The following is a 27,322-nucleotide window of genomic DNA, read 5'->3' on the forward strand; positions in this document are numbered from 1 at the left end:
GAAACAATATTTACAGATAATTTCTTGCAGACCTGCTTCTTCCTGCAATAAACAAATTCTTTCTAATATTTCAGGCAATATATTTACTGTCTGGCTTATATTAATCTTTCTGGTTATTAATGTTTCTTTATTTCTTCGAGTCCGCTGTTCTCTTCTCTGTGTTGCTCTTTATTAGCTTCTTGGTAAGCACTTTGGAAAAAACCCATGAAGATGAAACAGAAGAGTCAGACAGAAAATGTTATTTCATATGGAAGTCCAATTTCAATACCCTTCAGGCTTCAATCCAAGTGATGTACTTTGAGTTGGGAAATATATAGAATAATTGTCGATGCATTGAATGCTTGCTCTTTCATGTGCGTGCAGCTTTCCAGAAAGAAATCGGCTCGAGTTGACAGCGACACGGGCATAAATCCCATAAATCATAGACATAAATCAGAGTGCATCTTGCTGTCCTTGTGGGAAATATCCTCTCTAACAACAGCTACTTTACTGGAAAATACTGACTTTATTCAGTGGAAAGATTACATAAACAATGTACTCCTGTTACACTTGTACTGCGCGTTGCCCATTTGAAGACACATTTCCCCTAAAAGCATATGAGTGCAATCATAAAATTACATGTAGACGTTTAGAAAGAGGAAACCTATAAAGACAGTTTCACTAAATGCTTGTGTGCATGTTTAAAATGTGGCTAAAGCACATTATGAGTTCCAGCTCCTTCAAGTCACATGTCAAAGCAAAGAGGAAAAATGGTAAATGGTAAATGGCCTGTATTTGTATAGTGCTTTTCTAGACCCTAAGCACCCCAAAGCGCTTTACACAACCAGTCATCCACCCATTCACACACCCATTCAGACACACATTCACACACTGGTGATGGCAAGCTACATTGCAGCCACAGCTGCCCTGGGGCGCACTGACAGAGGCGAGGCTGCCGGACACTGGCGCCACGGGGCCCTCTGACCACCACCAGTAGGCAACGGGTGAAGTGTCTTGCCCAAGGACACAACGACCGAGACTGTCCAAGCCGGGGCTCGAACCGGCAACCTTCCGATTACAAGACGAACTTCCAACTCCCCAAAAAGTAAATAAAATATGATTAAAAACATAAATAGATCGATATACAGTAGCATTTGAATTGTCTCCCTATCTTTGTGTTAGCATGCTGTCTTTGCAAATGCTCCAAAATGTTGATGTTCTGCTAACAGTAGTGAATAGTTGTTGAAGGTCTGGGTGCAGTTTCCTTTGTCTTTGTAGAATGCCAGATTTAAAAACAGCACAACATACTCACGCCTGCGTCTTTTTTACCCTTCTTCTTCTTCTTCTTCTTGCGGTACACATCTGTCTCCTGTTTGGAGCTGATATGTGATGATGGGTTATCAGATCTGAGGTGCTTTTATTGGAACACCTGGACTCTGTATTGACTTTTGCAAGCACACCCTGATCCATTTAAGCAGGCATAAAAGTAAAGAGGGTCTAAAGCCATGTTCCATTCCCGTGCTAATACTACGTGATCCGGGACTTATTAAATTAACATGTGACACTGGAATCCAGCAGCATACTGAGAAAATAGGTCTTCAAGGTGTGTTTAACATGCTTTTGTTTGTTTTCAATGATCTTTCAAACTCCTTTGTATTTTTGCAGCTGTGAGCATCTCCTTCGTCTCCCATTTGTTGTACTGAGAGACAAACACACCCAACAAAAACACAACTGGTATACATTTTACCAGTGTTTCTATTTTACAAAGCTTTCACCTGAATATGGAAATCGCCTAAGCTTTAATGTCATGGAGAATTTCGGCTGAAGGTTTATTTGTCTCATGCGTACCTTTACTGTTTGCTCTCATTGCATTGTTTTTAAGTAGATACAGCTTGTAACTATCTGCTGAACTTTGTGCGGCATTGACCAGTCTAAGTGGCCGATATTTCTCTCAGGACATTGTAGAGATTAATAATAGGCTAATCTTCCTCTGTAACTGCTGAATGTGTAAAAAATCTGCTCACACATATGGACATATCAACATGATATAAAATGCTTTGCTTTTGCAGCTTACAATCTGTCAATTCATGTCTGAAAGTGCGCTGAGGGCTTTTCTGTTTACACACAGCATCAAAGCATTACAGTATTGAAGGTCTTTAAATATGCTGAATGTTTTCCTGCTTATAAAACTATTCTTTTTAAAACTTCAACTATTTATATCATCATTTATTTGCTGGCAATCTTCTGCCTCTTTGCCTTTGTTGCTACAATTCCTGCTGTAAAACATAGGGCACTAATAAAAGACAGATCTAGTTTCCAGATTTGAGAAGCTAAGCCAAACGCAAAAATGGCTTACAACTGAATTCATAAAATGCTCAATGGAGGAGTGAGATCTCTAGCTGCCAAAAGAAGTCTGTTTTGACAATAGCCTGACTGAAACCTGTCCATATTGTTTCTTCATCTCAGTAAATCTTTCTCAACAAACTCATATTCTCAGTTGCTAGTTTCAAGTCCTACTGAGTAAAATGCAATGGGTTTTTTGAAGTTATATTTTGTATAAAAATACACACAACGTTTGATATGTGGTAGAGCAGCTGAAATTGCTAATCTACTGGGATCTTTGTTTGAGGTCATTGTGTGGTCATGCACTACCCATCTTCTGGCAGGATAACACACCCTCTCACAAAGCTCAAACTGTTTCAAACTGACATCTTGAACACGAAAATTAGTTCACTGCACTCAAATGATCTTAGCAGAGCACCTTTGGGATGTGGTGAAACCAGCGATTTGCTTCATGAATGTGCAACTGACAAATCTGCACAGAGTATTGCTGTTATGTCAGTATGGACCAAAATCCAGTGCCTCGTTGAATCAAAATAAAAGGTGGTCCAAGCAGTACAAGCATTGTGTAGAGGACCAAAACCTTTAAACCCAGATAAAAGGATGAAAACATTAGTAACATGGTGCTACTAATGGTTAAAACGCCACGTAACAGCTTCATTTGGTTATCAAATATTGGGGAAGTGATCTATTCTCTACACCCTCCACATTGCACTAGCACTGCTTTTCTGGATGACACCCATACCCCTTCCTACCATAACACATCCCCTAAATGGAGTCTTTATAAGTCCACTAAGCGAATTGACTTGGTCTGGTCCAAACTATATTCAGTCTAACGAGGTCAAATACAACCTGAGCATGTCTTTGTGTCAAAATGTGTAATAATCTCAGCTGATCAAAGCTGACTCTCTATCACTGGAGAATCATTTATGATTTTTTTTTTCTGACAGAGAGTGAACTTAGAAAGCAGGATATCAAAGATATACTGCTATGCTTAACCACAGCTGCACATCAACAGGTGGTGACTCATATTGCCAGCAGTGTTGGCGTGATCTCTCTATTTGGGTCCGCGAAGGTCAGCCTCTTCTTGAATTGGTTCCCTTTTGGGTCAGGTCTCTGAAAATCTATCTGAAAACCAGCTTACATTTGTTATGACATTGCTGTGTGTGTGTGTGTGTGTGTGTGTGAAGAGAGGCGATTGGTCTGCAGCGATGTTTAAGTGGGTAGTATGTGTCAAAGAAAAATTTAAATCACTCATTCCCTTAAGAACATTGTATTGCATATCGAGGCTTTGCAGTGCTGCTTTCTACGATCTTTAATCGTCAGGTGAGGCGGCCATGAAGCACTGACAAAGAAAATAGGATAGGAGAGACACATAGCTGAGCCAAAGGGACTCCCAACCAAACACTGTGCAAACTACTGCAACAGCCTTTCTTTGCCTTTCTTCCTTTAACCCCATTTTCTGTCTGCTTCTGTCACTTCAAGCACCGATACCATGTGTGCAAAAACACACAAGTCTCAGTTTTGATTTCACTTTAAGTTATCTTGGCGTGAGACTGGGGAGCAACCTGTGTTTAAGATTTGACAACTCGGGCTTCAATACTGGGGTTAATCAACTCTCAGATGTAGGAGGAAAAGAAGAGTGGAGGAGGAGGGGAGGTTAAAGGGGGAGCGCCTTCTCCTTTTGCTCTGGAGTTCATGTTTACTCAGGTGGGACTTTAAGCTTTGGCTCAAAAACGCATCTCACGCCTCCACCCGAGCCACAACTACTAAAATGAACACACATTTACTGTAGAGCTTTGTAATCCTGTTGTTATTTTTAAAATCCACACTTGTGTGTTTGGTTTGTTCCTGATAAGAGATGTTAAGTCATAAAGCTGTGTCTTCCTCTCCTCTCCCCCAACTGGTCGCGGCAGATGGCTGCCTCTCCCCGAGCCTGGTTCTGATGGAGGTTTCTTCCTTTTAAAGGGAATTTTTTCTTCTCACTGTCACCAAGTGGCTGCTTACAGGAATTTTTTCAGTGTTATCATAGTCTTTACCTTAAAATATAAAACACATTGAGGCAACTGTGTACACTATGCTGTGTAAATTGTGTAGTTTTGTCCTTCTTTCTCACTATTACCTACTCAGCTCAGCTCAGCTTGATTCTACTTGGTTTTGCTTGTTTTCCATTACAATTGAGTTCCACCTCAATGTATGTGGGGTCGTTATAGCAACTCAGCCAAAAGTCCCATGATGTTTTTTTGTTTTTTTTTAATGCAACACAAACACAGCACGACAATGGAGGTCGCCGAGGCGATGGTATACCTTCTCTTTGGTCTATGGCTGATTGTCAGACTCGGGGACCACTGTTTTGGATTTTGTGTAGCTGTTTCACATGTTGCCAGGTTTCAAAAATGGCAGCTTTGCTTTTTGTGAGGGAGTCGCTCTTATGACTCATTAAATACCAATCAGTGGGATGCAGTCTGTTGATATCATATTTTCAGATTGACTCTGCTTGCTTGGAACCCCAGCTGAGCCAGTGCTAAAAAATTACCTGGTACCAGGTACTACCACCTGAACCCAAAAAACTGAGTCAAGCTGAGCCAAGTCAAGTCAGGCGGATCTGAGTAGGTAATGGTGGGAAAGAGGCTTTAGTTTTCCAGTGTTGCACTCTGTAGAGAGTCCAAGCACACTGGAATCATGGTGCATCTATCCAGCGACAACAACCCACAACTAATGTCATCAAATTATCCAGCTCAGATAGTTTTGATGAAAACATTTGCCACTTGTTGACTATGGTTGTTACTGACTCTTGAATCGATGCCAATCTTTCCATCCTTGTATAGCTCACATCCAAAGAGTTGCATGTATGGCTCGTCCCACCATTGTTTATTTCCGTATGCTTTTGAAGTCTCGCTGTTTAATGTGCGTTGCAACAGCTAAGATTGTAGGTAATTGTTTGAGCATCTGACCGGCCTGCATGTTACTTGGGTAACATAAGGGATAAACCACTAAACTTTTACTTTTGCATGTTCTTGAATTATTGCTAATAATATATATAGTTTGAGGGTCAGGGTCACACAAATTTTAGGAGTTTCCTTGGCAAAAACAGCAAAACCAAAGACCACCAGGAAAAATGTGGCAAAACCAAGGGAAGACAGGAGTGTTTGCAAAATTCTTCTTATATTCTTAGATTTAAAATTAGGCAAATGCAACTTCAGATGAACAGCGACATATGCCATATTACACTTAATCTAATACAGCATGTATATTTAAGGAAAAAACAAGCCAAAATGCAGAAAAAGTGTATGAAAAACTAAGTACGCCCTATGATTCAATAAGCATTCAGTTCTAAACTTGCACCTTTAGAGAAAAAAATGTCCATGTTATTTGAATCTGATGACTGCTTGATGGAGATATATAACAGTTACGTATGATGTATAGAAGAAGCATTTTTTAGACTCGAGCTCATCCTATGGTCATGATTTACATTATAGCCTGAGGACAGCAGCTATAGTTTATTGTGCTAGTTGACTGCCTTTATTTATTCATGAGTCTAATAAGAAGGAAACCTACATGTGTGTATGTGTGCGTGCATGTTTGCGCATACACGCAGTGTTAATTTAGAACCACGGCAGCCTCGTTTGATGGCAAGTGGCTCTGACAGCCGCGATGAGTTCATGAGTACCCCCTTCTGTCCCCATGTGCATAGTGGGAAATGCTTGCTCTCCTGACTGTCATAGCTGTCCACTCGCATCGTATAACGTCACGGCAATATGGTCGACCGCACACAGTAACGCGCACGCGTACACAAACATGTTTGTTCACAAACAGGATGTGACACTCTGTAGGCCGATTCATGATTGGTGGCTCGTTTCATATTAGATGGGATGTTAGAAACGAGGTCTAATTGGCAAGAAATAAGCCTGTGGCTAATGATGAGGTTCATTTTCTACATCATATGTTGGGTCATGTGCCATTACGTCCATGTACTCTTGTAATGAAATAGACCAGATATATCAGAGATACTTTTTATAGAGTGTCTTGCCATAATGTCACTGATAAAGCAGAGCAATGGTGAGCGAGGTTTGTAGTTTCATGAAAATTGTGGCTTGATTTAGACAAGTCTATCTTAAAAGCCACATCTTGTAGGTATTGCTCTGGTATTATTTGTGCTACTTTCACTTAATCTATTAGAAATTAAAAACTGCTACTATTGTTTACTACCTTATTCACACAGGGTCACCGAAGCAGGTAGCTCCTCATGTTTCATTTGGTTCCTGATGCTACCCATAAGGGCTTTTGAATTTAATCTAATTTTATATTCGCATTATGAAAATAAAACAAGCGAGTCAAAATAATTGCTGTGCTGCATTCCTTTAGCAATGGCGCTCTTCTTTTATCTGTTGTTATAAAGCCCCAACAGACTGAGACCAGCTTATTTGAGCTTAAGCCAAGATGATCGAAAGAGAGATTTTGGTCAACAACAAATGTAAAACTGATTCACCTGGTTGGATTCCAGCAAGGAAGAACAGATTTGATCTTCATCAGGTTTTAAAAATAACTATCTTTTTAAACAACTGCCGTCCTATTACTGAGAAAAATAACAGCATGTTCACCAGATAATCAAAAGTGGGAGGCAGTTGGGATGAAAGGAGAAACACCTGTAAAAAACATTTAATTAGAATGGGGAAGATGGATTTCCACATTACTAGACATGACAACGTATCATTAATTGCCAATGTCTGATGGTAAAGCCAACAGATGCTGACAGAAGTCTGCATAGAAAAAAAGGGAAAATAGACGCTGACTTATCAGAGTAAGCAAACAGCAGAGTGATGCTTACTGCACTTTAGTGATTAGACCAGAGACTCCTACACTTAATGAAGACGTCCTGATAATAAATGCTGACACGAGAAATTAAATTTGGGATTAATGGCCTTGAATGGTCTTTCTCCAGAGTATTTCAGTGAACTACTATTGCCTTAAACCCTTCTGGTCCTCTACATGACACAAGCGACCTGTGGATCCTACTGTCCTCTGTCCCATCCTGTGGATCAACCACAGGCTTACCATTTTAATCTGTCTTAACCCTCTCAGGCTCATTTTAAACTTTTAGTTGCTAATGCACAACCAAGTCCTGCAGTGGTACTTCTGAGTAAAAGAAACTCATAAAATATGTATGTGGGGTAATCAGGTTGTTAGTTTTTAACTGTTGCAAATTGGCAACGCCTGCCTTGAGAGTTAATGTTTATACTCTGCTTTTGTTCACTTATATCAAGTGCAGTAATCAGTATAGTTTTATCCCAAGCAATGAGAAAAGAATGGCTTTTTACAAGCCTGAAGCAAGTCTCAGTTCTTCAGAGCCAATTAGCAATGCCTGCAGGCAGTGGCGGTCCTAGCCTGTTTGGCGCCCTGGGTGAACAGGCTAGGCCTGTTTCAGTATCTTCAGTCTTCAGTCGACACTCCATTTCTGGCACAAAAACACCTGTAAAAGATGATCGATTTAGGAGGTGACCCGACAACTTCGGGTCACCTCGAAGCCCTCTTGCCCCCCCCCCCCCCCCCCCCACACACACACACAACAGATTAAGGACTGTACATTAACATAAAACTGTTGTACACACACACACACATGAAGAGAGAGAGAGTATGTATAGTATGCAAACGGCTACCAAACAGCCATCATAATTTGTCATACAATGAGAACAGGACAAATCAACAATTGACAATGACTAATTAATATTAAAATCTGTGACATAATGTATTGTTTGGAGTTTAGTCTGTTACTGTTACTATTTTTACCATTTCTTCTTGGAGCAACTGTAATCCACATAATTTCCTTAGGGATTAATAAAGTATTCTGATTCTGATTGTTTCAGGATGACCTGCCATTATCCAATCACACATCTGCTTACCTGCATCTTTTGCTCGTTTCTCCTCCTCTTCTTTTCTATTTTTTCTAAACTGAGCACCTGATGGCTTTGAACTTTTCTTGTCCATCTTCCATTGGTTTGAATTTTGCACGCCAGTATGAACACAAATCCCCCAACTCGAGGATCGCCACAACTTAACCTGATAGACCTACACCTTAGTTCACAGATTCACTTTGTCTAGGGTGTATTTCTGGGATTTCACACAACCCAGGATTCAAATCATGAATACATAATGGGCTTGGATTTATAAATGAAATGTGATTTGGAAGCAGCTGCCCCCCTCCCCTTTTGACGGATTGTGTGAGACTTTAAATCATCAAACTGTAAATTTTAAATTGTTATTGATCCCTTTACCCCGAGTCCTAAACTGTATATTTATTTTCTTACTCTTGTTATATATATTGTTTGTTTCCTTGCACTGCTGTAACTGGAGCCTCGTCGTCTCGTCTCTCTGTATACTGGACTGTATGTAGCGGAGATGACAATAAAGTTTACTTTGACTTCAGCAGCGAGCAGGCGCACCGAGGGCTCTCGCGCTCACTTTTCGCGTACAGAATTCCGAAAAAACATCGGTGCAAATTATAAGTCTGTATTATAATGTCTGGTGTTTTCGTGTTTGTTGTTTTGTTTTTATTTTGTTTTATTTGGCGAGTTGGTTATTAGATGCTGCTCCAGCCAGCCAGAGAATCCCCCGCCGCCCCGCCCTCTCCTCTCTGCGCCGCAAGCAGCAGGCGCACCTCGCAAACGGAAGGCGCCCTTACTCCCAGCAAATGGGCGATAGAAAACCGATCGGTGCCTGTACCATTCCCAGTATGCGCTGGCTGACGTCGGGGCAGCATGAGTACGAGCATTTTTTTTTTGCCGATGCCCGTGATGCCACTCTCCACCACGATGCCGCCCCGGCAACCGCCCGTGTCGCCCGTATCTAAAACCGCTACTGCCTGCAGGCAGTTATTTTTGAAGTTCCTGACTGAGTGAAATTGGAGAGCGCATCAGTTTCAATGGTCACAAGGACATAAAACTTGCCTTTGTAGTATTTCTAATAAAAACTGCTTGAAAATTGCCCCAAAATAAGTTTTAAAAAGCTTTTTTCCTTTCCTGTGCCAGTGCAAAGTTGTGGCTCAGTTCAGAGTGCCATTTTGATCAACATCTATGGCTCCTCCCACCAGAGCTCTGAAAACATGCTGCCCTCATTCACCTCACAGATGCAGTAAGCCACAAAAAAAGTACACCAATCTACATCTTTCCTGCAATATTGAGTGGAGAGGGAGATGCCTGCCACAGGAGCTAAAACTATTGTGAATCTCTTTAGTACTGAAAGCTTTGAAGGCCATGCGCAGAGGCCATATGAACTGCCCACAGTGGTAGCACTGCGGTAAAGATTAATGCGTTAACCCAGGAGAATACAGCCACACGCTAACGAGCAGGCATTGCATGGAAAAGATTCACTGTTTGCTTCTTGTGAGGCAGAGAAGCAAACAGAGAGACAGGCTGTGAGGCAGACAGTCAGTGACCAGCTGGTATTGCTCGCACAGACAGGCAGCAGTTATTCAGTCAGGTTGTCAGCACCATGTTCTCTTGTCTATCCTCAGAGAGCTCCGTCTCTTCTTACCGGCATGTGTGAAAAACTCAATCACAGCCCCCGGCGCCCAGCTGGGCAGGGTCGCAGTAATTAAACTACATCAGTCAGCCTCACAGGAATCTGCCTTTCTCCATTTTTTCCCCCCACTTCTTTTTCTCAGCTGCATCGTTCTGAGTCCTCCTCTGTGTTTTTTGTATCTTTCCTTAAAGGAATAGCTACACATTTTGAAACGTAAATTTGCTTCTGTTATTAAAACGGTAATGATTGAACTTCAGAGGTGTTTTAGAGCTGCTAACGGGGGTAATGTACATACAAGAGAATGTAAAAAGCTCCTTTGATACTGGGTCAAACCAACACCTTCATCCACTTGAGGACTGTAATTCTACTACTTTGATCTCCACCAAATCTCAAAGAAAAATGCCAAGTTGTGCTTATTGTTCTTTAGTTCCTTAGACAACCCAAATGACTGATTTATTAAGGGATCAAAAAACAGTTTGGCATCTATGCTACAAGCTCATCACTACAAATGCAACACACATACAATTGAGCAGTGAGGAGTTGATACTATATGTTGATCACTGCATGAAAAAATCAACCATGCCTTCCACGTGACGCCCTGAGAATCAGTTGATTTTTATTATCCAGCATTTTTGAGCCTCCATAACTTCATAATTACAAAAGATATCCACATGAAATGTCCAGCCAGCATACATTTTCTTTCACTCATTCATACCAGGGTTGCAGAGAGACATGTTGATGTAATCATATCAGTCCAAGTGTGACAATCTAAATCTAAAAAAATCTTGGTTTTGGCTTTAGTTGTTTTTTAAACTTTGAGCATCAATATAATGTGACATATCATAATCTCAGTAGCGAAGTTGTAACAGTTTAATGCCTGTGACTTAGAGAAGAAGACATAAACATTGGTAAAATGCACATTTTATCTTCTTGTTGTTTTGGTTCTTCCATATAGGGTTTGCCACAGAGGACTATCTGCTCCAATGTCACCCTATCCCTAGTGTCTTCCCCTGTCACACCAACCATCTCCCACTTCACTACATCCACGAATGTTCTCTGTGTTTCCCTTCCAGACTTCATATTGAATATTCTTTGTAGCCTTGGGGGAAAAAATCTTTCCACTTTGAAAACACAAACAGAGTTTATTACAGAGAGCACAAATATTCAACTCAGCCCTAGATTACAATTGTGCTTGTTTTCAATAGATCCACAAACGCTATAGTACATAAAAAGCACTAACATGTGCATAAGACACAGTGCTGGTGACGGTGTCTGCTTCAAGTACTTCAGACGCTTCACTCTTTAATCAGAAGATGCTGAAAGTAGCTGCGGTGAAACCACAGCAATGAACAAAAAAAAGGCTTAAAACCTCAATAGAGTTGCATATATGGATGCCAACTGTGTCACTCTGAGGAGCATTTTTCACATTACATAAGTTCTAGATCTTATATTTGGGTAAGCTCTTATAATTAACATTTAATGCAGTGTTAGGAATTTCTTTTTTTTTGCTAGTAACGTCATCCATGTTCATCATTAGCCACTTCACTTTTCCATTCTTGGTTATGAAAGTCTGGCCATCGCCCTGTGTGGAGGGAAGTTTAAGTCACTTCTGAAAGCATGTCAATTAATCAGGATGGGAACTTGATTGTCAATAACACAGTTTCCTTTCTTTTCTTTTTTTTTTCTTTTTTTTGCATTTAGAACAAAAAATAATGGACAGCTAAATGAAGCAAAGTTTCATTCTGCGGATTTTGATGGGCAGCATGAATCACTCTTATCTATTTTTTCTGCCATTGTTTCTTCAGTGTTGAAGTAGTTCCTGTGCTATTCATAATCCAATCATAAAGGCTGAATCACATCTGTATATTTGATGAACTAAACAGGAAGTGAACCTTTATTGGGTTCATCTGAATGTATGCAGTTATGTAGAAATCTTCTTGTATTCTGTGCTTTTTCATGCTCATGTCCTTTTTTTTTTCTTTATCAGTCTGCTCCTGCATGAACATACTTTTGTACGTCTGTCTAACAATAGGGAGGAAAGTGGCATATCGCTGTGTAAGCGACTGACAGACGATAGCATCACCTTCTGCATATCCTGTGCTGGTGTCTGGCGCCGGCATGGATATATTGTGGAAATGATAAAGTGATATTAAAACTCTTCTTTGTCAACCTGCTCCCTGCCCGACCGTCTGTCTACACAATCATCAGATAGATCCTTCACAAGAAATGTGCACCCACATACACACACCTGTTTGCAACAGACCAAAGTGAAGTATTGACTGTGATTAAAAAAAGAAATAGCACAGAGGGTGATTCATGTTTTCATAGGCCCTTTTATTCTGTTGCTCTCATAGACAGTAGGAAAGAGGAAGCTTCCAGGTCTGAAAAGTGTGCAACGTGCATGCTTTGTAATTCCCAGGAGGGGGCGACTCAATTAGAAAACTGCTACTGAGCCTGCACTTAGATCCAGCTCTAACTCATTACATCCAGAATCAAAACATCACGACAGTGACAGGAGAAACAGTTAGCTCGAGGGTAACGCTAACCAGCTGGTGATAACACACAGACTACACCCATCTTCTATACAGTCTATGATTTCTCCAGGTCACAGTGACATATGCTGAATAAACAATTCTTGCATGTGCAGATTGTGCTCAGTAGCACTTCCAACCTTAAATTATTGCTGAAAATCAGCAAAAATCAACTCTTGTACTTTATAAAAAGGTATAACTCTTTCGCGTGCAGTCAGGGAGAAGCATCATTCTCTTACTTTAGTGGAGATGTGGACTAGTGACATGTTCTAGGTGTACCCCACTTCTCTCCTTCTGCAAACCTAAATTGGATAGGTGACTAAGAATATGAATGGATAAATGAGCATACATTTGTCCATACGCAGCTCTGTAAGTGGCTGTGGAAGTTCAGATTTATGACTGTTAATACCAAAGAAAGCGAACATTAGTGTCTGGGAATCCTTGCCTTGATATTTTCTCTGCAGTTGGGTGAATGACAAGCATTTCCCTTGGAGGTTCTGGGTGTTATGAAAGAGCATTTCAGGTTTCAGAGCTTGTAGTTACCACGCAGCAATGGTAGTGCTAGGTGTAGTAGGAGTCACGGAGAGGCCTGTTGTGGAGTATTTTAAACTACAAACAAATGTCAAGAAACTTTTGGTTTATCATTAAACACACAGGAAATTAAAATGTATTAATACATAACTTAGGGTCGACTCTGCTTTTAGATGTATTACCAGCTGCTGTAAATCGCTCCTTGGTTGTTTCTTCATTTAAATGTTATCCTTGTTTCCCGGCTCAGACGTGGGATTTTAATCCTCTTTTGTCACAGTTAAAAACCTGATCTTATCTAGGTCTAAACACTGTTCCACCTGGGCTTCCTCTTTGATGTGTGACAGTCATTAGTGCAATGGGAGTTGACTAAAGATGATTCTGACTTCAGTAAAGTGCTGAAAACTGAAGAACTAGAACGAGTTGCAAGAGAAATCTGAGCTGTCAGAGTCAGGATTATGTTACAGCGTGTGCACTGTATGTTTCTGTTTTTGGACTACCCCATTATATATTGTTACAGCCATTGGACCACACATAACATCTAACAACTGATCTGATATCAAATCATAATATTAGCAACTCTTACACATATATATGGCTTTTTAGGCCTTTACTTATTTGGGTGGCTGTAAGGGCTTACACAATGCATTTCATCTTCTTCCACTAGATAAGGAAGAAATATTTCAGACTTTGAAGCTTTTTAAGATGGCGAGCACAGTGGATACCGAGGGCCACAGAAGAAACTAGTTACACCATCCAAATCTGGACAAAATAAGGTTGTTTTTTTCAACCTGGAAGCCTTTAATTTGAAATTCAAATAGATTTATGTCAACTTTAGGCCTAGGGCGCCTGGGCATGAGTACTGTACGTTGATGTGTTAGTACAACGGAAATAAACAGGATTTGTGTGCGTGCTTATTTCTTAAGAGAAGTGCGAGTACATTTATGAATGCATGCGCTGTTGTGTGGCTGTTCCTGTTGTGTTGTGTTTAGAAGCTTTTGCTACACTATTCCTACACAGTCCTCACCACTGTGTTATCTTTAACTCATCCCTCAACTGTGATCTCTCACTTTGTGCTTCCTTTTTTGTCACTTAAAAAAAAGAAACTGAAAGATGAAATTATAGTATGAGAAATAAAATGTACCGCATATGAAAAAGTAAATGATAATATTTGTGAATACGTCCCAGGCATAGAATTTGAACAAAGCCTGTTCGTAAAATGTGCTATTACTACTATGCCCTTCCTTATTTTCTGTCATATATACGGCTACATTGGTGGGCGCTCATATTAAACAAGGACAAAAGTACTTCCTGTAAGCCAAAAACTCTTTAAACCAGGTGTCTCAAACCTAAATGAGCTATGGACCACTGCTGGCACTGTCATCACATTAGAGGGCCACTTTAGTGTTCAGGTAGTATGAAAAAAACAAACAAGAAAACACCCACAAATATTTCCAAAAAGTAGAGTTGTGTTTGTTTTTTAAAATTTCAGATCTTATATAACAAGACAAAACTGCAAACTATCTGAAGCCTTTTGGTGAACTACCAAATAAACAAATTGGGACTCTCTTTCTGGCCAGACATGCTATAATTTTATTCCTTTTTAACAAAATAAAAATGCAAACATAAGTGTACACATTCGTTTTTGACTGCTAGTGAAAATTGTTTTCCTTACAAATAAGTCTCTCACTGAAGAAACACAGCCAATCCCTCAACGTGTTTGTGCTTTCTGCTCATATTGCTCGTAATGTTTTGCTTTTTAAAGAACTTATTTTAACATTGCACGCAGCAACAAACAAATCCTCCCTAACAAAAAAAGTAACTTCATGGGCCACTTCTTCACATCAAGTAGGGGTTACGTGGGCGTGGGCCGCAATAGCCCCCCAGGCTACAAGTTTGAGACCCCTGCTTTAAACACTCAATTTTAGAGTGTTTTGTCTACTTTTGGCTCAGTATGGCCTCAATAACAGCAGAGCTTCATAATATTATAATCTCAGGCACACAAGAGAAGCCCCACCCACCTGTTGTTCAAACCTTTTGGTTGCAAAGGGTAATCAATTAGGTGAAAGTTGGCCTGAATTGGCTGAATCTGCACTAAAACCCAGTATAAGGCAAACTCGAATTATTTTGAGCTGTGAATCATGCAAAGCTACACAGATAGAGTCCGATAATGAGAAATAGTTGTAATTTATCATAAAATGGCCCTTTTAAATGAAATAATATATTCTATACTACAGCGCTAGGACAGTCACCTTTATCCCAGCAGACTGATTTTGACCCATAACGCGAATATCATAAAGCATAGATTTGCCTTATTTGTTATCATGCCAACGGGTAACCAGGGAGCAGTGTTGGGTAAGTTACTTTAAAATAGTAACTTAGTTACATTACTAGTTACGTCTCTCAAAAGTAACTCAGTTACTTCAAGTTACTCATTACTTTCAAAGTAACTAGTTACTAGGGAAAGTATCTTTGGTTTTACTCAGAATTCTCTTGTTAATGTGTTGCTTCCATAACTTTGCCAGTCTTCTAGCTTGCTTACTTGCCACAAGTGCACTGTGCCACCTACCAATAGAAAAGAAAAGATAATGTGCATATTTCCACGAGAGAAATCCCACGCCTGGACCGTCATTGACTGCTGCCATGATTCTAGCCTACGTCACAGCGTCATGTGCGCCTTTTACATCCAACACAAAAACTGCAGTCGTGGTGCTTTCGATTGTACTCAGAACTCAGAAATTCTGCCTTCTGAATAGGAAGATGTAGGTAACACCAGACTGCAGATGAGCTGCATACATGGTTGGATTGGGACAGAAAATCGTCCCGGGCATTTTGACTAGGAAAAATCATAAAGCCTTTGAATGAAAATAAACACTGTTGTGATAGTGATGTACACTCTTTTGATGGTATATATGCATCAATCTATCAATTGTTTGTTGTAAGATTCAGATAATTATTTTTTAAAAGCTAGACATTTTAAATGAGAAGAAAGAAAAGTATTTCTTTGTGCCCCCCTCTCCCTGTTAATGCCCTACCTGCCCCCCTGGCCACACTTTGCTAGACCCGCCCCTGCACAGTTACCAGCTGTCAGCTACTTAGAAAAGGATCCTGGTGTTATTTGTCTCTCAGAAACAGTTCATAACTTCTCTTCAACTCATTCATGTCACCTAAAAGGTAAACCTGTTTCTCCATCACCTGTTCAGCTCTGATGATCCAGTAAGGACATCTCCTGGTTTCATCCTCATGTTTCCCTCTCACCAGATAACCAAACCGACATCATGACCAGCAGCTTTACAGCTGTGGCTCCAGCAAACATCAGCTGATACTAGAAATTAATAATAAATAAATTCTAACAACAGCTGATCAAGCTTAAACGTGCTGCTGTTGTTTAGCGCGACATCCGCTGGTTTCCTCTTTCGGCGCAAAGTGAGCGATAAATAAACAAGAGAGCCGATCAGCTGATCATTGATCAGTTTCATGATTGAAGTAGAAACGGGAGAGGGAGGGGGGAGGATGAGAGAAGAAGAGGCAGCTGTGCAGCAAAGACACAGAATAACTCCAGCTTTGTGTCTTTTTCATTGTAGCTGAATTACGGGACAAACTGTTCCTTTTCACCTCAATAAGAAACGCGTAATATTTTCTCTGAATACCAGACGGGACGGTTGGCAACTCTAATAACTTATGAACAAAATAAAGTTCAACATCTTAACTTCATAGCACCACCCAGCTGTATAGAAACTCCATCATGCTAGCTAGCACGCAGTACGGAAAAAGTCAGAATAACGAAAATAAACTCCACCTAAACTTGGTTTATATCTGACCCAGAGAGACTGCAGGTCATAACTTCTTACCTGAAGTTCAGTTCACACTTGGACCGGCGGCCGCCTCGGGTCTCTTTTCCTTCTGCGTCCCTTTTCCTTCATCCACCTGCTGGCCTCCACCACTTGCTAATGTTACTTAATCTGTGGAAGCTCCGCGATAGCCACCACACGAAGTAACGAGTAACGACCCTATCTAAATCCCAGTAACGACTAACGCGTTCCTGATTTTGGCATAATAACTAGTTACCGTGCTCGTTACCACAATAATAACGTAGTTACTGTAACGCGTTACTTAATAACGCGTTAGTCCCAACACTGCCAGGGAGTGATAAATGACCTTTCTTCTTGTCTGCTACTCTCTCTCACTTTCTGTGTGTGTGTGTGTGTGTGTGTGTGTGTGTGTGTGTGTGTGTGTGTAGGTGTGTGTGTGTAGGTGTGTGCGTGTGTGTGTGAGTATGTTGCACACTTACATGAAGAAGATTTCCTCAGTCGTGAGTATATTCTGCCTTCAACATAAAAGCTATTGCACTCTTGAGGTTTTTGGGGCTGCTCTGTGGCTCCCAACAGTACTTAACTGAGAGACTTAAAAAACACACCCATTTGGGATGTTAAAAATATTAATTATTCTCAAATGTGGTTAAAAATAACTCTTTCTTATGAACAAAGCAAACGTGTGGGTTTCATTTCAAAGTTAAATGGGGCACATTGTAGTGTATCTGTCACAGAGGAAGATTTTTTGTATGGTTAGTGTTGAAAAAAAAGTCCCACATTGAACAACTGAATGGAAACATGTCAGATATCGAGATAATTGCCTTTCGCTCAGTAGTTACTTTCATTTTTACTTGAAGTTTGCACTGCTAGACTAATACCAACCTGCCAGTCTCCCCAAAATATTATATTGAAGACATATACACAAAGAGAAAAAAAGATGGCAACATATTCATAGGTGGATGGTAACATGCAACTGTCTACTTCATCTTGGTGCCTGTCCTGCACTCAGTGACAAATAAAGTCTAGCAAGGTATTTTTATGGGGTGGCTGTATTTCATAATGTAGAGCAGGTCATATACTAATTGAAATGTTGGTGGTGCAATCCCTGGCTGCTCTAATCTGTGTGCCATCGAATTCTTGGGCAAGATACTGAACGCCAAGTTGCTCTTTGGTACGTTGGTACAAAAGCGTGTATGTGTGTGAGTGAGGCACGTTGTATAAAATGCTACTATTATGAGAACCAGTCCAAAGTGGGAAATGTAAAGGAATATCTTTGTTCACATTCACATATATGTTTTTACAGTAATTCTTATTTTCATCTTCCTCTCTCTCTCACACTCACTCGTGCTCTCTCTTTAGCCTACAGCATGTGTTTCTTATGTGTGTGTTTCACTGGAGCACTTAGGTCTTTCGTTCTGTGTACAGCTTGTAATGAGGGCTGGCAGCTGTGGTTCACTAGCAAGGATGCGCGCGCGCACACACACACACACACACACACACACACACACACACACACACACACACACACGAAAAAATTCACTAAGCTTTTCTAGAGTATATTCCTTGTAGATAAAAGCATACATTTATGTATTTCTGACTTTTAATGGGCTTATTTCTTGTCTTTGTTTGCATCTGCATACAGAATCTTGGCCACGGTGGGTTCAGACTTTGACCTGAGAACGCTACGAGCGGTGAGAGTGCTGAGACCCCTGAAGCTGGTGTCAGGAATCCCCAGTAAGTTTATATAGGTAGCGTTTTAGATCAGTAAAGCTGAACTTTCAAGATTAAAGTCTATTTTGTGAAAACAGTCAAAATGTGATGCCAACCATGGCAGTTTGTCTTGATACAACAACTGTAATCTCAACATTTAAACTTTTTTCCCAAAATAGATATTTCACTTTGACCTAGAAATTTCGATTTTAATCTCAAAATTATCAATAATATATATTTTTTTCTTAATGTGGGCCTAATACTCTGCTGTAGCCATTACATTTAGAAGTAGAGAGTGATAGATGAAGTTAACGATAAATACAACTTGAAAAAACATAAAGGTTAGCCCAAGATGAATAGTTAAAATTGGTGACCAATGTGACACGATGGCGCCACAGTAGGCAGCCTGTTTCCTCAGCTCCCAGCTTTTTTCTTTCCTTTCTTTTTTTCTTGTGTTTTAAGCTTTTTTACCCGACACTCTTGGTCATCTTTTATTTGTTGTGCAACGGGACATGGACCCACAAATTTTCATGAGAGTAGTAGCATGTCTTCTACTCTTTTTGGGACTTTTTACCACCATTTCTGGAGAATCTGTAAGCCACCCCATTGTTTACAGTAGGGAACAGCTACTAGCACTGGGCAACAGGAAAGTACTCCCAGAGGAGCGACCCAAGATTCCAAGGAATTACGGCGTCGGAGGAGGGCAGGGCTGGAGTGAAGTACTGGGAAATAAGGAGACGGTACAAACCAAGCATTCCATCCATTCTCATGGGTAATGTAAGATCTTTACCCAACAAGATGGAAGAGCTAATTGCGCTAACCAGACTGCTGTGGGAGTACAAGCAGAGCAGCCTCCTCCTGTTCACTGAGACATGGCTCACGGACCACACGCCGGACTCTGTCATAACTCTGGATGGCTTTCAACTGGTTAGAGCGGACCAGAATGCAATGGAGAGTGGTAAGAGGAGAGGGTGAGGGCATCGACGCCCTCACCCACTGCATCACGGACTACATTAATTTCTGTGTTGAGAACACTGTGCCTACCAAGAAGGTACAGTGTTTGCCATTGTCACCTGAGCTCTCCTCTCACCACAACCCTGCTTCACCCCTGTCCACACATCTACCCACAACAGAGCCAGCCCCACCCCCCACTCCAGCCCAGCCTCACATCTACTTCACAGCTGATTAGGTGAGTAGTCAGCTCAAGAGGATGAAGGCAAGGAAGGCAGCAGGTCCGGATGGAATCTGCTCCAGACTGCTCAGGGACTGTGCAGACCAGCTCTGTCAGGTGGCCCTGTACATCTTCAACCTGAGCCTGGAGAGGGTTCCTGAACTGTGGAAGACTTCCTGTGTGGTTCTGGTGCCAAAAATCGCACACCCCAAGAAGCCCAACCACTTCAGGCCTGTTGCGTTGACTTCTCATCTGATGAAGACAATGGAAAGGCTCATCCTGCACCACCTTCGGCCACTGGTGGACTCAGCGATGGACCCCCTGCAGATCGCCTACTGTTCTGGAATTGGGGTGGAAGACGCTGTCATCTACCTGTTACACCTATCCCTCACCTAGAGCAGGCGGGGAGCACTGTGAGGATCATGTTTTTTGACTTCTCCAGTGCTTTCAACACCATCCAACCTGCACTACGGAGAGGGAAGCTGGAGGGAGCCACAGTAAGAAAACAGCTGACTGCATGGACCATCGACTACCTTACCGACAGACCACAGAATGTGAGGCTCCATGACTGTGTGTCTGAGGTGGTAATCTACAGCACGGGGGCACCACAGGGCACGATTCTCTCACCTTTCCTGTTCAGCCTTTACACTTCAGACTGCATGCTACCGTTGTATATAGTGTATTATCTTACTTTTTTTCATTGGTTGTACTTATTTGTATTTTTGTATTTCCTTCTGATATCTGTACCTGAGCTGAGGTAATGCAAAAATTTCCCCGTCGTGGGATCAATAAAGTCTTATCTTATCTTATCTTATCTTAAATAAACACATGTTAAATTAAGTAGTAGCTAAATGTAGTGAACGAATGGGTAACATAAAGCAAGATAGCAGTTAATTAAAAGCAATGTGATAAATGTAATGCAACCAGTAAATGCAAATGCTAAAGCAGCCGAGATCCAATTCTTCTTGGAAAGTTGGCTTAGTTCCTGACCATTTTCTTCTTATGAATACTTAATTTTCCAAGCAAAAGCAATTATATGATATACAGCATGTTGCTTTTATTCAAATTTATATTTAATTTATTTATACATTTTATCATAAATACTTATTTTACCGACTGCAAGTAGGTTATTTTGTCATTATTTGTCAGTTTTAACTGTGACTGTAACTTTGTTACACACGTCTACACTCTAAGAACTAAAACTGATAATTACTTAAATATTTTGGTGCAACACTTTTACACTCAAAAATAATGAGTAAATGCAAAAACAATCACATCTCTTAAATACACCTTATTAATTGAGTAAATCCAACTAAAATGGAATAAGTTGTTATGAACAATTAAAGATGTTACAGTAACATACAAAATTGAGTAAATACAATTGAAAATCTAAGTTAAAACAACAGTAACCAAAAGTTCAAACTACATCAAATATTAATTAGGAAATGCTGAAATGCTTGGCACATTTAACCTACACCATTACAATTATTTGTTTTTAAATAATGGTGCAATTTACTTAATATTTTTAAGTTAATTTAAGCAAAAACGTTAATTACAATTAAGTGTTTATTTTATTTATACACACACACACACACACACACACACACACACACACACACACACACAGGAAAAAAGAACCACGTCAATTCAACATTGTTCACAATGATTTATTTTAAACAGCTTTTTTGTGAATCACACATTTAGCAGATTCCTTCTCTGAACACAGTGAGCTGAAATCTGTTCTACATTCAGTGGATAAAACTTGGATAAAATTTCAGTCACAACAGCCTTATATAATAAAATTGCATCCAAATTGGCATGCTTGATAAAACTCTGTAAAACTGGCATATTGATGCTAACAACAAGAAAAATGTACCTGCCATACAAAGAATAAAAGTGGCTCAAGTGAACGCAGTGCTTTACCTTTTCAGAAAAGGTCAAATGACAAAAATAAAATTAAGATCCCAAAAAGATATAAATCCTGAAAAAAAAAACCATTTGCACTGTGACATAGTTTTTGAACATCTTATTTTGATTCCAAAAAATTGGGAAGATTATAACTAAAGAGTGACCAAAAAACATCCATAATGATACTCTCCCATTTACACCTTAATGTGAATCTGGAAAGTTAATACAAAAACACAGTTTATGGTACAAACATTATTTATGAACAGGAATGTCAAAACAATGTAATGTCGCAACTGAACCTTTTGATGAGCATTACATGTCACTTAACAAGTCTAACACTTTAAGAACAGCCCTGTGAAATTTTGTCTACAATGAACAGAGGTCATTTTTCAGTCTTTGAACCTTGACAGAAAGGTTTCCTGGATCCAGCTCCATGAACACTTTTCGAAATGCTTCAAATGTGCATTTGAAATTCTTGGGGTATTTCAGATCCAGAGCATAGCACAGTCCCAAAAGATAGCAACAGGCTTTGCTCAGATTCCCAAGTTTGCCCAGAACAGTAACGCCTTCAATAACAATACCCACATCAGTAGGTTCGCCTGACCTGTCTTGATTCTGCAGCAGGTAAATCTTCATCACCTCCTCAGCCAAAGCCTCTTCAACAAAGACAGCATCAGCACCGTCCTTTAAAAAGAGAAACAACTGTTTTAAGCTCACATATTTCCAAACTTTGAAACAAAAAGTTTCATTTGTATGACATCACCGGTACTCATAATATGTAGACACTGTGCTCCAAAATCTTATAGCAATAGCAATAGCAAATGCTATTCTTTTGTATGCTTTGAAGTGTTTTTTTTTTTCTTTAGAACAGTATCTTAAAACTTTTCTATGATCTCACAAGCTAAAATAAACTACCGTAATTGTCGGGCTATAAGCCGCTACTTTTTGCACCAGCTTTGAACCCTGCGGCTTTTAGTCAGGTGCGGCTTTTCTCTGGATTGTCCATGATTTTTGTCATATCGTAAGATTTGTTTTGTTTGTTCCGCTGTTGCCTGGCGGAAGGGCATGTGATCAGACACACAGTATCGGGGTTCAAGAGTGGTATGTTGGTCACATGTCCATCCGCCAGGCAACACAGTGCCGTACAAGTAGCGCGAAAAACAAACTTCAAAGTAGCGCTACGCGTTCAGCGGGAGGCGTGGATGACGAGCAGTGATAAACTTGCGAAAAGCAAGTTATGCTCAATTCCACCGGTGGATTCTGACAGCGTGGAAAAGTGTGAAAACATCCACGATCACCAACGGATTTGAAGGGCTGGACTGTTGCATGATGGAGAGGAGGACACCGCCACGGCCCTTCTGAGGGTGTTCGACTCTGACACTGACAATGAGGATTTCTTTGGTTTTGAAAGTGACAACGAAGGAGAGAAGCGGAGAGTGGATGACGAAGCCATCCTGAGCCTGTTCGTTTCCGACACTGGAGAAGAGGACTTTGGTGGTTTCAGTGCGCAGGAAGAAGAGAAAGATGGTGGTGAATGACTGACTTTTCTTCTTGTTAAAGCCGTGTCGCTGCACCTGAGCCTAAAAGGTAGTCTGAATCTATTTTTCTGGTGTGCTGCAGGTTATTGTTATGTACTACATTTGTTACTCATTTATGAAGCACAGTACATGTGTCCTACTTGTAATTACCGCTACTTGTACATATACCTAAAAAGTTATGCAAATATGTACCCATAACTTGTTTTTCAAGATATTAATAAAAGGGGTGTGTCTCCAAACAGCCATCTCTTTCCTGACAATTCCCTTTGTGCATATTCTCTTACATATGATAAGTCAACATTGAAACACCTGCGGCTTTTGGTCAGGTGCGGCTAATGTATGTACAAACCAGGATTTTCCCCTGATTTTAGCTTGTGCGGCTAATATTCAGGTGCGCTTTGTAGTCCGGGAAATACGGTACTAATATTCCTAAAACAGATTTATTGCACCAACCTCAAAGGTTTTGATTAAGGCACTTGGATCCTCTCCCAGATGGTCAATGAAACATCTGATGATGACTTCTCGTTTTTTCTCGATGGAATTTCCACTCTGTAAAACAGGAAGTCTCAACTGAGGCAAAATTTGCACATTTAAAACATGACTTACCATTTCTAGCTTAAACATAACTATTTTTTTTCTGTTGTTGACCTGTTTTCACACCCACCATCAAGGTAAGAACACCTGTGGAGCTAAAATATTGAACAGAAACCTAAGAAAAGCCGTTTTTAGTGGAAGGGCCTCTTCAATGCTGTGTTGGAACGTTTTTGTGGTTAGAAAATGCAATCTTCCTTACCTGAAGCAGAAGGTTTAACTGTGCCCTGTGGCGTTGTCCAGCAGCACCTTTCTTGGCTTGAAACAAGGACAGGAGTTTGGATGAATACAAGTCCAACGATGACATGAACTTTGGTTCAAGGTTCAGGGTCGTGATCCTATGAAACGCTGCACTGACCTGGATGGGAGAGGACAAAAAATCTGAAGGCCAAAATTCTGATTCAATCAAAAAAAAAAAAAAATCTACCATTTTTTGCAACCTGGACCTTATTTTCTAACATGCAAAAGATTAATTTACACATCCAGACATAAATCCATATAAGTGGAGTTGTTCAGTATGCAGACTAAACCCTCAACATAAAGTATTATCTTCCACTAAGCTTCTAAATTTTATGTTATGAATTGCTTGCACTATTTCCCTGTGAGATTGTATAATCTTAGAGGGAAGAGGCGGAGCCAGGTTGCCCTCTGAACCATCGTCTGCCAGGCAGCGATGCGAGAGGAACACACCGCTGAAGTGGCGCACATATTCAGAATCGTGTCAGCGGCTTTACAGAGAAAGCCTTTCAGCTCCTCTGGCAGCTCTGCTTCCTCCACCTTCCTGGAGATGACAAACGCTAGCAAATCAGTGTTGTTAGTCAATGCAGCTGACTGAACAGTGCATTGATGTGCGCGATCAGTGAACCTTGCTATCAGCTGGTCAAGTTTGGCGGGATGGGCCGGTTGCTGTCCAACGACCTTGGTCATTTTGGTGCCGAAAACTGAAGCGAGGCTCGGCTCCAGAGGGGGAACAGGCGGAAAACTCCGGTCTGTGAAGCCCTCTGTGAAGCCCTAGGTAGAGACCGGCGCTCTAATCTTCGCTGGCTCTGCTGCTGCCTCAGAGAGGTTGGTCATCATCCCTGGGAACTGAGGCCAGATGGGATCTGGGCAACGAGAGTGAGTGGAGCCATACCTTCCCGCCAGATCATGGCCTGTATTTATATAGCGCTTTACTAGTCCCTAAGGACCCCAAAGCGCTTTACATATCCAGTCATCCACCCATTCACACACACATTCACACACTGGTGATGGCAAGCTACATTGTAGCCACAGCCACCCTGGGGCGCACTGACAGAGGCGAGGCTGCCGGACACTGGCGCCACCGGGCCCTCTGACCACCACCAGTAGGCAACGGGTGAAGTGTCTTGCCCAAGGACACAACGACCGAGACTGTCCAAGCCGGGGCTCGAACCGGCAACCTTCCGATTACAAGGCGAACTCCCAACTCTTGAGCCACGATCATCAGATGGGGGTGGAGCAGGCTGAGGGACGGGAAGTTCCTTCTCACCAGCTGCCTCCTGGATGATGCCAGGCAGATCCAGGAGCAGCGCACCAACAACTGGGAGCGGCGTCCTTGCCGACATGTGAAGGCCAGGGGTGGATGAGCGTCGGCTCATCCACCCTTCTGTCACCAGGCTGCCCAGCTGGGAGGCAGTGGAGCTGCCACCACTGCCGTTTTCCTCACGGTGGGTGGAATCATCCAATTCCGGCCCACCATCGAAGAACTCGATGGCTTCTTCCAGCGAGTGCCTCTCTTAGTGGGAACGCCTCCTCAGCATCAGCCTTGAAAAAGGCTGACCTCCGCTGCTTTTCCTCTGGTGGGAGGAGCTAACAGGAGCAGCAATAGGATTAAGGTGTGAGGGCAAGGTCCGCATGGTGAGGACCGAGGCAGCCCACGCAGACGGCATGTCGGTCATACGACATGATGTAGCCGGTCTGGCAGGATGGACACAGACGGATGGTCTCGCTGGACATCTTCTGGCTGGCTGAAGAAAAACGGTAGAGCCGATTTCCTGGTCTCACCGTAACTTATACTAGACCAGGGTGAGGCCCACACAGCAGGTGGGCGTGGACTAAAATACTTCAGTGCTGCGCGCACAAGGGGAATACCCACTTAAAGGGCTGCGCCTATACTCATGGTGACACTGGATGACAGGCCATGAACTCATCAATATATTTACCGAACTGAAAAATTCTCAAAATTTAGATTTGGCATTTGTATGACTAAAATAACCCACCACAAAACCAGTATAAATATTTAGGTGGTATCACCATCCACTACTCAGCTTGTATAAAACAATATCATATCCTTCCAAAATTTAACACATCAAGTCCTCTGAGTAAAATTACCTGCTTTACTTTGTAGTTGATGCAGATTTTTTTCCTGGTGGTGAAGATGGTGCTGAAAAAATACAAATCAAAACTTTATCATTACAAAACATGTCACTGAGTAATCTGCCATAACACCAATCTCTTATAAGAAAGTTTAGCTTGGATTGAAATAAACATTTATTTATGTAAATTGGGAGTAACTAGGCAAGGCAAGGCAAATTTATTTGTATAGCACAATTCAACAACAAGGTGATTCAAAGTGCTTTACAGAGAAACAAAAACAAATAAAAAGCATGATTTAAAATTGATTAAAGCAAGCAAACAAACAAACTAACAAACAAAACAGTATATAAAATCAAAACATAAAATCACAACAGTAGATAAAATCAGTAGTTAAATGTAAGTTTTGAAATTTAAGCTTAAAAGTGTGGATTTGGTGCTTTATTCAAATGCAGCAGAGAATAGGTGAGTCTTCAACCTGGATTTAAATAAACTGAGTGTTTCTGGAACTATACTATACTAACTATATACTAACTATACTGGAAATGATGGTACTTTTGGCTTGACCAAAAGGACCAAAGCTTTTTTTTTTCATTATTTTCTGGGATCTGAAAGGAAGTAGGGCCCCCAGTCTAAATTTACTTAAGGCCCCATAGTACTTTGGACCGGCCCTGGATGAGGTAATCTGCTGACCCGGGCGGTCCTGTCAGTGTTCTCTCAAAAACTGGCCCTGTTCGGGACAAAGCTGAAAGCAGCGTCTTATATGCTCTGAAAGACCCCACATAGAACAAGAAAGCTAAGCAGCATGGTTGCTGCTATGAACTGTTCCGCGGGCAGGTCTTCTTAGTTACCAAAGCCATTGATGACGTCTGTTCATCTCCTCCTGAACAACCTGACAGAGTGAGTCAGGCCGCGTGACTACCGCAGCTCCCGCACCGCGACTCAACAGGGCCATTTTCTAGAAATGTCTGAGCACACCTGCTTTCACGTGGTTCCTAAAATGCCCCCAATTAAACGGTCAGGTCGCTGGTACCGGGACATTCCGGTCAAATTACCCGGAACGCAGATAGCGACTCAGAACGTAAAAGGATAAAAGGGTGCGGTTTCCCGCCGCCTTGACTGGAAGACGGGTTGAAAACTTAAATTAACGTGCACAAACACGCTGCGAAAAGTGAGCCACCATGACAAACGCTTTCTTCAGAACATGTTATAAAAGAACGGTGTGGATAAAGACAGCTAATGTAAGAATTGGTCACTTACCTGAAAACGTTACCAAGTCTGCAGTGGATGTGTGTCTGTCTCGTTCAACGTGCAGAAAATCTCCCATGAGGCCATGCTCCTCGCGTGCGGTACATGCCAAAGGTC

General features: G+C 41.2%; 1 protein-coding gene across 2 annotated transcripts in view; it reads left to right on the top strand.

The window, feature by feature from the left end:
• Positions 1 to 27,322, top strand: part of cacna1bb (calcium channel, voltage-dependent, N type, alpha 1B subunit, b) — a 232,754-nt gene that overhangs the window by 70,235 nt on the left and 135,197 nt on the right. For both annotated transcript variants that reach the window (XM_085359644.1, XM_085359642.1), the window contains exon 6: positions 18,351 to 18,442. In XM_085359644.1, coding sequence (XP_085215770.1) covers positions 18,351 to 18,442 — 92 coding nt within the window. The remainder of the gene's footprint in view (positions 1 to 18,350; positions 18,443 to 27,322) is intronic.

The sequence above is a fragment of the Diplotaxodon limnothrissa genome, linkage group LG7, assembly GCF_057381915.1.
Source record: "Diplotaxodon limnothrissa isolate DT_005_m linkage group LG7, D_limnothrissa_male_GT1.1, whole genome shotgun sequence".
In the NCBI taxonomy this organism is placed as follows: Eukaryota; Metazoa; Chordata; class Actinopteri; order Cichliformes; family Cichlidae; genus Diplotaxodon; species Diplotaxodon limnothrissa.